Source organism: Theropithecus gelada, chromosome 11, assembly GCF_003255815.1.
Source record: "Theropithecus gelada isolate Dixy chromosome 11, Tgel_1.0, whole genome shotgun sequence".
NCBI classification, from domain to species: domain Eukaryota; kingdom Metazoa; phylum Chordata; class Mammalia; order Primates; family Cercopithecidae; genus Theropithecus; species Theropithecus gelada.
This window is the reverse complement of record NC_037679.1, coordinates 47,181,162-47,193,931: the sequence shown is the minus strand read 5'-3', so window position 1 is coordinate 47,193,931 and position 12,770 is coordinate 47,181,162. Positions and strand designations below refer to the sequence as shown.

Sequence of the window (12,770 nt, the reverse complement as noted above, 5' to 3'; positions counted from 1 at the left end):
CTGCGCTGCCCCCTCCGGTCTCCAGCCATTCTCTGGTCATCTCTGTACGAACTGAAATGAGAATACTGAGCATTGCCATTGCTAGACCTCAGCTAGGAATGTGTGGGTCCAGCAACTCAAAACTTCCACCACTCTGCATACGTTTGCAAACAAACAAACAAACAAACATGAAAACAATGCATGAAAGGACCATGAGTATTGATATTGGGATTTGACGGACAGTATTTCCAGTTTGGGACTATTATTAACTTTCTTGAACATGCCTTCTAAAGGTCATATGCACACCTTTTCTTTGAGATTAGCTCGCTCTGTATCCTTACCCACAGTTAGTATTTTCAGTCCTTTAACTTTAGCCTTTCTGGTGGGTGGCTAGTGGTACATCGTTGTAGTTTCAATTTGTATTTCCCTGATGACTCATAATGTTGAGCACCTTTTCATAAACTTATTGGCCATGTTGACCTTCTCCTTTGTCTGGTGCATTTTTAAGTCTCTAGCCCATTTTAAATGTTTTTTTTTTTTTCTTATTGATTTCTATAGATAAATCTGGATACTTTCTGACAACCTACTGTCCTGTTCACTAATTCTCTTCTTCTCTGCTCTTTAATCCATATTTTAAATTCTAAATTTCTATTTGACCTTCTTATTGATTTTCTACTTAGATTCTCCATCAGTTCTTTATTTTGATAACGTTCCTGTTATTTGTTTGCAACTTCCTGTTTGATTACGTTTGGGTATCTTTCATTTTCCTCAGGTTTTTGCTCAATTGTTCTGTCTCACTGTGCCTTCTAATATTGTATTTGATGCTGAACAATATGGATAAAAATTACATAGTGTATGAATGATGTTATTTCTCCACAGAGAAACTTTTCTTCTGGCAGGAAGCTAGATTATCAGCAGGCCACCTTCATTCTGTGAAGGACTAGTTCTGGGCTTTATTAGGGATGATGTGGTAGATGATACGTTATTTTTCCTTTTTTGGAAGGTATAGTCCTTATTCCTAGGATAAGACCCTTACCCCTAAAACATTGCTTTACTGGGTTATCAACTGAGACATGGGATGTTCACCAAGATACCTCTACTCTGGCAAGGCTTGAATGGCAAATTTTACCTCCCAAGCAGCGTGTAGATGCTGAAATCTCTGAGCAGTTTTTAGCCTCCCAGATGCTGTTTTTGTTTATTTCCTAGGATTCCACTCTGTACTTGAAAAGTGTGGGAGTCAGATAACAATTTAAAGGGAGTTTTATGCCTATTTCAGAGGAACTTCTTTGTTGTTCTTCCTTTTTCATTTCCCCCTCAATTTCAAGCCAATTAGACAGTCCCAGACTTTTCGGCTCTTTCTTTTTCACCTCCTTGGTGTCACTTTCTGCTTGTTATTTCCTTATATGATGAATTAGATATGCTTTCAGAGAAAAATCTGTAGTGAGTGTGGAGTGTAACTCTTTCAGGGAAAAAACCAGGGTGAATGTGAACATATAATTGACTTTGTGTCCCTCCATTGCTCTCAGGCATTGCAGTCACATGCATTGGGTGGTTTTCCAATCAGTTTGTTTTGGTATTTTATAATTGTTTTTAGGATGAAAGTTATTCCGATAAAAGCCATTTTGGTCATGGCAGAAACCAAAAATCTTTTTGACATTTTTATCACTGGTTTTGCATAAGCTCCTTGAGGCCAGGAACTGCATATAATCAATCACTATAGATAAATCTCTGTAGTAGAATGCCTGGCACATTATGTGCACTCAGCAAATACTTGTAGAATAAAGGGTGATATGTTTAAATGCATTGAATAACTGGGTGAAGGTAGACATGTTTATATGATTTACAGTTAACTGGAGGTTAATTTGTTGGAACAATGAGCCAAATCTTGCAGGATAACTTCAAGCAATGATAAACATACATTCTTATACTTAGGTACAAAACATTAAATAGTGGCTTTTCTTTAAGTTGGGAAAAACCCAATATGATGGAATTTTTGAGGGGAAAATAGAGTGAGTTTTTATGGCCACAATGCTTTACAATTTAGGAATGTGTTTTCACTACCAAATAGTCACAGTAAAGTCACATTGGATTGTTAGAAGCAGTATAGAAAGAAAGATAGTTAAATGTTATTTAAAGTACTCAGTAAAGGGTCTGATTCCTAGAAAATGACTCCATTTATGGCAAGTATTATTTTACTAGTTCTGCTGATTTCTCCACAGCTTGGTTCACATTTGGGTGTCATTTTAAAATAAAGTTATTTGAAACAAATATTTTATATTAAGAAAAGGTAACTTGTATGGTGAAGAATTTTGGAATTTTGTATGTAAAGTTAAAGCAACTATAGATATTTATCCTGGAAAATAGAAGTCCTTGGGGAAATATGGAAACTGCTTTAATATATCTGAAGATGTTATATGGAAGATAAATTACATTTACTCTGAGTATCTCTCAAAGTAGTCAGATTAAAGATTTGGGACTAAAGATTATTATACATTAAGGAAAATTTTGTTGACTGAGAAGTGTCCAAAGAAAGGTGGACAAAAGGGGTATTGTAGAAAATGTTCCTGTATTGAAAGCTAGTTTGTATCACTTTCTGCCATTGTTGCCACTGACAGTAAGGTTTTGTCATAGGAGGTGACTGTTATGTTCCACAGAGGGTCATATTTCTTGGAGTTGATGAAAGTGAAGCTTTAACTGAAGAGAAAGAAATCACCATATCAAAATGTTCAAATACTAAAGGTAATGAATTATTATATAATTTTGATACATTTGTAATTTGTCTAGACAAGTTAAAGATAAGCTTGCTTGTTATAAAAACCAATATAAGAGGAATGGTAATACATCGAAATATACACTGAATAGGAGTCAAGAGCTCTGAGGTTCCAGTCCTGGCTCTGTCCCTAATTGTATGACCATGACAATTTATCTTTTTTTAGTTTTCTTATCGGAAAAATAGCCTGTTGGACTGTATAATTTCTAATATTGCTAGTTCTAAAGTTACTGGCTCTCTTAAATGGCAACACCAAGTCCTTTAATTTATAATATCAGTATAAATGAATTTTGTTAGAAAACATTGTTTGTGAACATTGTGAAGAGTTTAATCTCAAAAAGACTTCTGTATTTTATAATTATTGCTAACACTAGTCTGTGAATAATCAAGAGATATGATAAAATACATCCTCTATAATTTTACATTGCCCTTAACTGTACTTAGAATCCACCAGCTGGTATCTCTCTGCTGAGTGCCTCTCAGTCACAGACTAAAAGCACAGCTGTCCTGTAATTAGGGGGCTTCACATACTCTCAATCAAAATGTAAACCCATTTTATCTACCATCTCTACCATTAAATATTCTCAAGTATAGGAAAGGTTGCCTGTGATCAAATTATTTTTGTGGAAAATTGTAAATCTTTTTCTCATTTTCTCACTCAGAGATGGAAAGGTTTTCCCTAGTCCATCAAAGAAACTCTGAAAGCTATACTAATATGGTAGCCACCAGCTATGTATGACTCTTTAAATTTAAGTTAAAGCTGAATAAAATACAAAATTCAAGTTTTCATTGGCACTAGCCACACTCCATGTGCTCAATAGTCACAGGAGGCTAGTGGCTGCCATATTGAGCAGCACAGATTTAGAACATTTTCATAATTGTGGAAAGCCCTACTAAGGAGTCCTGCTCCAAAGCATATAGGAAGTTAAAGTTGTTACATTTAAAATATTTTCATAACCCCAATTTGAATGGGACCATTCAATGTAAAAACGTAAAACCTTTTAAATCTTTTGTATGGAGATATTGAAAATACTGCCACGAGTTTTTATTAACATATTGAAAATAATGGCTATAGATTCAGAGTTTTGTTTTGTTACTGATGACATTTTGAAATCCATGTGGCAACTAGGGAATGTTAATGATGCTTTTCTCACAATTCATAAATATATACATTATTTTAAAGAGGTGTTCCCATCATGTAATGTTTGAATAATGAAATGCCAACTGAAATGCTTTTTTAAAACTAATATTGACATTTTATTTTCTTAATTTGCTTTAAAAGATAACAAGGACAGTCCTCATCCAAAGCGTTCCCTAACTACCCGACTAGTACCTACAACGCATGTATTAAATGCTACTGAGAATATCAGTATGAAGTGCAGAGAGGACCCCTCTTCAAGTGAGACATTAGCTCTATCACTTTTTGGCCTTAGATATATTTGTCTTACCATGGATTTGTTTTGCTTGTTTAAAATAGAATTTTAAAAAAGAAAGAAAAAAGGTTTGAAAATTATTCAGAACTAAGAATTAAAGACAATATCCTCTACTAACTAACTCTGACAATGAACTGTGATGTAGGTCCTAGTAAATTATATGCTCTCCCACTAGCTTAATTTTGGTATTAAAATTAATAATACACTACCTTTTTGGAAGATTCACTAGCATAACATTTTAAATTGCACCCATAGTGGAATAATACATTGGCAGCTTTTTATTATGTTTTGGATTAGTGTTTATTAGTTTTACTTCTCCTTGACATTCAGTTCAGTGAGCTATTTCTCTTGATACAGTTAAGACTTGTGAATCTTCCTGATCCGTTCCCTTCTTCCGTCTGTTCCTTATTTTACTTATTGAACCCTTATAATATTCTTGGATCGCAGCCTGGCACTGATGGGAATACTTGTGATTTGCCCTCAAGAAGCCCAGTTTAGTGGCACTTGTTAAAAATATGGATTCCAAATCCTTGCACTGGGAGCTTGGGAGTGGATTGGGGCATGATGTTTGAGGAGGAGACAGTGAATCAGAGCTTTATTGAGGGCTTAAAGCTTAAGCTGAGGGTTAGGGCACAGAAAGATTAATTAACTTACTGTAGAGAGCTAGTGTAATCTACACTGTACACTTGATGTTCAGTTTCTATGTGCAGCGGTCACTTGTGAATTTTCAGGAGCTCTGCACGGTGAAGTAACAGAATGTCCCCTCTACAAAACTGTTTTAAGATTATCTGGAGATATGTACTATGGAAATTCCTGAAAAATTGAGAACACATATAAAATTTTTGATGGAAAAATATACAAATAAAAAGTGAAAAATGTAATATTCTTAGAACTTACAAATTCTGATTGCTCAATCTTGACCAAACTATCTGTACACTCAACTTAAGAACTTAAAAGAATAAGGTAAAATTCACGGAAAGTATTTTATGTTAATTCAACTTCTTAAGAAGTAGTAGTTTTGGCTAAAAAAGTACAAAAAGATTCATGTTGAAAATAAGAGTTCTAAAACTACTTAACAATAGTGTTATAATGAGATTTATAATTATATTTTGAATGCAATTTTATGTTCCTTTAAAAGAATCCACACATTCCTTTGGAGGAAAGTATTTTTCTTTGAGGAAAGCTACTTATTGAAGGTTATTTCATCAATCTATTTCCAACATAGATTTTTTTGGCACTTAAAAATAAATCACCTTTTTTTCTAAGAAGTAAAGTATGATAATGGTGCATTTATTTTTTCCTCTTGCTTGACATGTGAATGCACAGATATGTAATTATCACCTACAGTAATTTCAGGGATGAAAGCATCTCTTAAAAAACTCTAAAATTTGTATCTTTTCAAGTGAATGATGTCCAGCCAGTGAAGAAGCCTCATTTTAAAGGTGTGAAAAAAAGAAAATGGATTTATGATGAACCAAAGAACTTTCCCGCCTCTGGAATGAGGAGAGGTAAGGTGTCCATATATTTGATATTTCTAAACTGTAATTTTAAAACAAATATTCAATAACAGATATCTTCTACCTGAAAAACAAATTACTGTCATGTGACGTAAATGTTACTTTAAGGGTCAACTCAACTTCAAGTACTTATAGTGCAATATGTTATTTATGGGTGTGAAACCAGCCTGTTTTATTCCTCACTCCCTCCCACCTTTCTTTACAGCAGTACAGACCCCAAGTCCCCAAAATAAAATGAGTCATCATCGCAACAATAAAAATCGAAATGCTGAGAATGCATCCTATATCCACGTTCAAAGAGATGCTGTCAGGACTGTCGCGTTGAATGCACCTCCCCACAGCAGGCCCATGCATGGATCCTACAATAAAGTCCATGTTAACAAGGAACCCAAACCCAACCTCAGTCCAGGTGAGGTCCTTTGTTGATGTGGTTTACTCTTGTCTGTAGTTTGCATTTCCATGGAATTTCCTGATGGCTTGGCTAATCTTCACTGCTACCTACTCCGCTCTTGTTTTCCCTGGCCATCACCACCGTAGAAACTAGTGAGAGGATTTCTTCCATGTGCCGTCCTGCACATGATTTAAAGGATATGGAAGAAAGCTCACGTTGTGTGCAGATGACTTCAGATCGCACCTCCCTAGAGTTTTTTCCTCCGAGCACTGCACTTCGTTCCTCCTGGAGAGCTTCGTGTCGCTCTGGAGGATTGTTTTTGAATGGTTGACATTTTCTTGTTCCAGTAACTGCGTTGTTCAATTATCACTGTCAGGCTAGTGCCTTGACTTTTCTGTAGGCCTTCATGATTATTTTCTGAAAGGGTTAGTTTGGGGGCTAACTGCCATTTTTTTGACAACCTCTCATCTCTCTCACCATGGATAGATTCCTTCTAAATCATTTCATCAAATAATAGGCAAAGTCATAGTATATGTCAGGAAGTACAAGACTACAGGGGAGAAGAGAACCAAATGTCTTCATCTCTTTTTCTTCCTGTGTCTCAGATGGATTTTGCTCTTTTGAAGTTGGGTTTCTCTTCTCTAAACTTAACAAAATGCTGCTCAATTCTATATGATTTCATGTTTGTATTTTTCCAAGTTCATGGTTTAGGTAGTGGCGTTCTGAATATTTTGAACTTATGGAAACATAAGACTATATCTTTCTTAGTTTCTTTTACAATTTAAGAAATTTTTTCAAAAGTTTATGGGTACACAGTAGGTGTATATATTTCTTTTACAATTTCAATATACATTTGCATTATTTAAATTATTTTTCTCTTTGCTTTAGAATAGAATGATATATGGATGTCTATTTGTAAATGAGGATATTCTTAGGTGAATCTTGTTTTAAATTTTATTTATTACTATTCTTTTATGTATTGATGTTGTTATTATTGTTTTACTGCAAGTGGATGGCTGTGAAGAATACAATGAGTACTAGAAGAGTTGCTAGTGTCTAGGTTTGTGTGAAGGTGCCAGAGTTCATACTCTATATTGCTTTTGCACCATTAGTGCAAATGTCAACACAAGAGAAATGCAAATTATTGGTCTTATGGATCATGCTTTGAGAACACAGCTGCATAGTAATATTTGAAAACACAAATATAACGTTGTTAGATAGTAGTAGAAATGTAGATACATCAGAGAAAAAGAAGTATTTAAGGACCAGGTCAGGATATAAATGCTTTGGCTGTCTGGGGCAGTGAGTTCACTATTGCATCATGCCAATTACTGCGACCATGGAAGTCGGTGCATGGAAGGATATGGGACTTGGGCTGTACCTGATAGTTTCACAGTTTTTAAATAAAAGCTCTAATAAACATTAGCAGAATTGATGCAAAACTATGATGAAGTAATGCAGTGAAAGTTTTTATTACATTTAGATATCATACTCTCCTGTAGCTTACCCTTACTTGAAGCATTGAACAAGCAATTAAGAATCTGTAGCCACGTTCACTTATAACTTAAATAGTCTTAATAAACTCACTTGTATCCCTGATGCCTTAGCTTTGAAATGGTAAAATGAATTACTTAGAGAATAGCTGCACCCCTGAGATGTTTATAACTTTGAAACACCCTTGGAATGTGATTTTAAAGGTATAAAATATTTAATTCTGGATTTTTTTTCCCTCAGACAAATATATGTCAACATCATATAATGATTCAGCCTGGCGAAAACGAATTCCTTTTTCAAAAACATATTCAAAAAGTGGAAAGATATATCCAGGTAACTATTTATAAGTGGTTTTAACATATAATGCAATTCCAAAAATGAATAAGTTTTTAAGTGCAAGGAGTATTTTAGAAAACATGAAGATAAATAAAAATTTCAAGATATATATGCACACTTAATTACTTGGAGTTTAGTAGATATCTTGTCTACTAGTAATTTAATTTTACTGTTTTACTGTGTTCTTCTTTGTCTATTTTTCTGTGTTACCCAAAAACGTTTTAATACAGTTCTTTCCCAGGCAACAAACAGTAATTCCAGCAATTATGTAATATGTTAAGATGCATTTTTTTGCTGTGCTGCAAAGCAAATATATAAAACTGTATTTCAACACAAGACATTAAAGCTTTGCTATATCTACCATAGCCAGATATTGGCTGGTGCAGGCTGACAGGATATCCAAGATGAAATTTCTCAGCCAGTAGATTCTGAGGGACTGTGGTCTCCTCCTTGTGGAATCCTGTACTCTGGGAGACTGGGGTTCCTTTGGGACCTCCTCAGGGTAGAGGTTTGTTGTATCCCTGAGCTCAGGTTGTTCTTTTGCTGAACAGCTTGGTGTCTTTTCCCAGACTGTCCTGGGCTGGTTCGGTAGATTTGGAAATCTACAGGGGATAAAATGCTTTCGATTACTTCTCAGACAACTGAACATTTCAGAAAAAGTTCCAGTTAGGGAACTCCTACTGACTACAACTGTGACTCAAGGCACAGATGTGTGTTATACATTTATATACTGGGGACGACTGTTTTCCATTTTCCCCCGTTCTTTCCCAAATCATACTGTGCTGTGAGAGAACTCTGGTGCAGTGCTATTTAATTGATTATACTTTCTCTTAACTTTGTGTGAATTTTCACATGTGATAGCACTGAATTTGGGGGGTGGGGAAAGAGGTGAAGAGTTGATGAAAATCCTGGGTGAAACTTGAAATTGTTGAGCTCTATAGCCGTTTCTCCTATGGTCCTCTTATCGGTGAGGTGATATTTGGAGTATTAAGGGATGTGCTCCTCCCTTAGCCCTGTCGTAATGACTTCTGTTTTCTTTCAGTAGCCTTCTCCCCTCCCATCCCAGATAAACATGAATTATAGAAGGATTTGGGAAAGGAAGGGTCACTTCAGCACATAGTATTGTACCATCTAGCTGTGTACCATGTGTACTAGATGTGTACCATCTAGTGTACCATGTCTAGCACTAAATGGCTGTATTGCAGTTCCCAGATGCAATCTAGACAGAAAAGCTTTGAAGAGAAATTTTTCAGTGTTAAACCTGGGTTAGGGGGAAGACAAGCCATGTCTAATATGAGAGGACTGGAGACAGCTTCTTGAGATTTTTCGAGTGCTAAGATTGCGTGGGAGGGCAGCTCACATTCCTGTGGGCCTCAAGTGGGAGAGAGTTCGTGGGAGAGAGGACCAGTGGGTCCAAATGAAGTCTTCGAGCTGGGATTAAAAGGATAAGCACCAGAAAGAGGCTCTTGTTGAGCCATATTGGGGTGGGTTGGTATTTAACTGTAATCTCAACAGATTGCTTCTGTCAGAGAGCCAAGGAGAAACTGAGCCGGCATCCACTGACCAAATCCTTGTTAATTAAACTATGGTCTGAGGACTAGCTGCAATGGCATCACCTGGGAGCTTTTTTAAAATGTAGAATCTCCATCTCAGACTTGCTGAATAAGAATCTGCATTTTTAGCAACATTCCCAGGTGATTAAGATACACATTAAATTTCAAGAAACCTTAGACTGGGTATCTAGACCACCATTAAAGAAAAATAAGAGCCCAGCACAGGACCCACCCATGTCAGGACTGTTGCAATTATATTATCTTACTAGCTCTCTGACAGCAACAACCATTCTCTCCTGTTCCACTTCCGGACATTAGGATCAGTAGCAGGGAGGTGGGGTACAGAGAAAACCCTGAGAAAAAATTTTAAATCTGAATGTGACTGAAATATAAAAGTGAGATGCCTAATAAATCGCTGAATTGAACTAAATTTACATGCAGAGGAAGAATGAGGACTTAAGAAATTAGATTTTATAATGAAATAGATTGTTTTCTTATTTTCTTTTGATTGGGAAATGCATAACCTGAAAATGTGTATCTTTCCCAATTGTTGTCATCACCAGAATAGGAAGAGAAAGATTAGCTTATGTTTCTTCTTGCACATATTCCTGCAAGGTCACAGAGCAACATTTTCAGCATTTCCCAGTGGACAGATGGACTGCTGGAGGAAAGGAGGCAGAAAACACAAGCTGCCATGAGTCTGTTCCTCTAGGGCGCTGGCAGCCAGGGCCATGGAAGTGTAAATGGACAGGAGAAGCCTTTTGGAAAAATGTTATTGGATACTGTGGGGATAATGCAATAATAGAGGAGAATGCACGTGTCTGTGGGAATTAGGGGCAGGAGCTGAAGGTAACTGGAGATATCAGTCTCATTGGTGACCTTCTCTTGAGGCCACATGTCCTTTGTAATAGGGATATTGCTGGTGCGAAGGAAGGTGCTTGTCTCCATATGATGGAGCCTTCGTTCTGTTCATTCTGCGTGCCCCATAGCACAGCCTTATAGACAGTGTCACTTCCATTCTTTTCCACCCCTCCATCCAAATGCAAAACATAGTAAGCATCAAAAAGAAGTGGACTATTTGAATGGCATTTTGAAAATTTATAAGTTAAAACAGTAAGATTAGTTTTTCTTTGCCTTTAGATTTATGGCAAGTAATTAGCAAAAGAAGAACAAAATATCGGTGCACTAAACAAGAAAATAATTGAAATATTTTTCGTATTTTATTATTAGAGCCAAGAAGAAATGGGAGCAAGTAAACCTGGAGGTTGAGAGAAGAGAAAAATGAGAAAAAAAAGTGCCAGACATCATCTGATTTACAATCAAAAATGAAAATTCCAAGAATGAGATACTCAAGTACTCCATGCTACATAGTGGATAGCCAAAGATGATAAAAATGCAAATTCTGAAAATAAGATGCAGGAAGTACATTGTGCTCTTTCAAAACCGATAAAAATGCAAATTACCAACAGCTGCCAGTGTATTTATGTAGGTCTGGAATTCATTCCGTACATTACTCCAAACATTTTAATAAAATTTAAAAGTTTGACAATTAAAATCATTCTTTAATTGTAAACCAAGTTAGATTACACAGATTGAGAAGGAAAATTGTACCTTTGATTTCTGTTTTGCGATATTCTTTATGGAGGAAACCTCACTTCTTATTTCTTTACCTGGATTTTAAGCTGGGCCCTCAGTAATGATGACATATAAAGTATAAATAAATTGAACGAAGTCCCAGCTTTACAGTTTGGTGATGAATATGTTAGAGGGATTCCAATAGAAATACACTTTAATGCGTGGTAGAACGAGACAACGATTGGTTTATTATTCAGGGCAGTTGTTGAACAATGTTTTAATTGGCAGTTACAAAATCTGTCTGCTGAGGTTTGCTAGATTGAAACCAAAAAATAAACATTTTCCTACCATGAAAATAAAAATTATATGATTATTTTGGAGTAAAGGACAAGCTTAAGAAAACAGTGAATGAATAACATGGTGTTCCAAATGTCTTAGTGATATTTTAAGGTATTAGTAACTCCAGAAGCATAAATATTTACAAGTGAAAGAGAGACATCATTTGAAAAGTAATTTTGATTTCTTTTTGCCCTTTTTAGAATTGTAGTTTGAATAGTACTTGTAAATTTAATTTTTAAAATTGTCATCAAAATGAACCACCTGCAGGGACTGAAACAAAAACTTAAAAGTTTATTCTTTAAACTGAAAAACACATTTGAAAGCAATATAAGTAATTAACATTTAAAATGATGTAACATTTAAAATGATGTTTTTGTAAGTTTGTAGTATTTATACTTCTGAGTTTATTAAAGCTTAGAAATTCACTAAGACTTTGGGAAGTCTCATATTTATATTTGCATGCATTTTATGGTTATTATCAGTTTTTTCAATATTTATTGGGGGAAGGAATCAGGGTTCTTAGAGATATTTTATTTTACAGCATCTTTATAATATGTGGAGAATAAAGCCTAGTTTTTGGCTTCTAATGGTGCTGTCTGTACACACTTTCAAGAAAATGGGGATATAGTTATTGATTTTTTATCAAGGGAGCAGATAGAAATGAAAACTGTGGGCTGGGTGCAGTGGCTTATGCCTGTAATTGGAGCACTTTGGGAGACCGAGGCAGGTGGATCTCTTGAGCTCAGGAGTTTGAGACCAGTCTTGGAAACATGGTGAAACCCCGTATCTACCAAAAATACAAGCATTAACTGGGCGTGTTGGTGCATACCTGTGGTTCTAGCTACTCGGGAGGCTGGGGTGGGAAGATCACTTCAGCCTGGGAGGCAGAGGTTGCAGTGAGCCAAGATTGTGCCACTACAGTCCAGCCTGGGTGATAGAGTGAGACCCTGTCTCAAAAAACAAAATAAATAAATAAATAAACAAACAAATAAATAAATAAAATGAAAACCGTGCCAGCAAAATATCTTGGTTAGATCGTTTTGAGAGGGATGTAAGAAAATAGCTGAGTTGACAGGCTGTCTCGATTGAAGCTGTTGGGAGACATAATTCCATTTAATGAACAGATCTCTGTCCTTCTAAAACTTCAACTAGTTATGCAAAAGAAAAGTTCTAGGAAGACAATCCAAAAGATCTTCCTGAAGTACAAATTCTCAGTGTGTATCTTTATTGTATATTAAATGCTGAAGAATCAATGAGGAATGAGAAGAATCTGAAGGAAGTCCTGAGCATGATTGTACCCGTGTTGTTCCTGAATATAAATGGAAATTTTTATTATGATAAGCTTTGTCTGAAGGATCACGTAGATGACATTAGCCAACTCTG

At 35.7% G+C, this 12,770-nt stretch overlaps 1 protein-coding gene across 3 annotated transcripts in view; it reads left to right on the top strand.

The window, feature by feature from the left end:
* C11H12orf50 (chromosome 11 C12orf50 homolog) overlaps positions 1-11,016 on the top strand; it is a 42,417-nt gene extending 31,401 nt beyond the window's left edge. For 2 of the 3 annotated variants that reach the window (XM_025402689.1, XM_025402688.1), the window contains exons 8-13: positions 2,611-2,718; positions 4,032-4,148; positions 5,586-5,690; positions 5,905-6,108; positions 7,825-7,917; positions 10,704-11,016. In XM_025402689.1, the coding sequence (XP_025258474.1) occupies positions 2,611-2,718; positions 4,032-4,148; positions 5,586-5,690; positions 5,905-6,108; positions 7,825-7,917; positions 10,704-10,729 (653 nt within the window). In that variant the 3' untranslated portion in view covers positions 10,730-11,016. The remainder of the gene's footprint in view (positions 1-2,610; positions 2,719-4,031; positions 4,149-5,585; positions 5,691-5,904; positions 6,109-7,824; positions 7,918-10,703) is intronic. The other variant, XM_025402690.1, reaches the window with a different exon arrangement.
* The last annotated feature ends 1,754 nt before the right edge of the window (positions 11,017-12,770 follow it).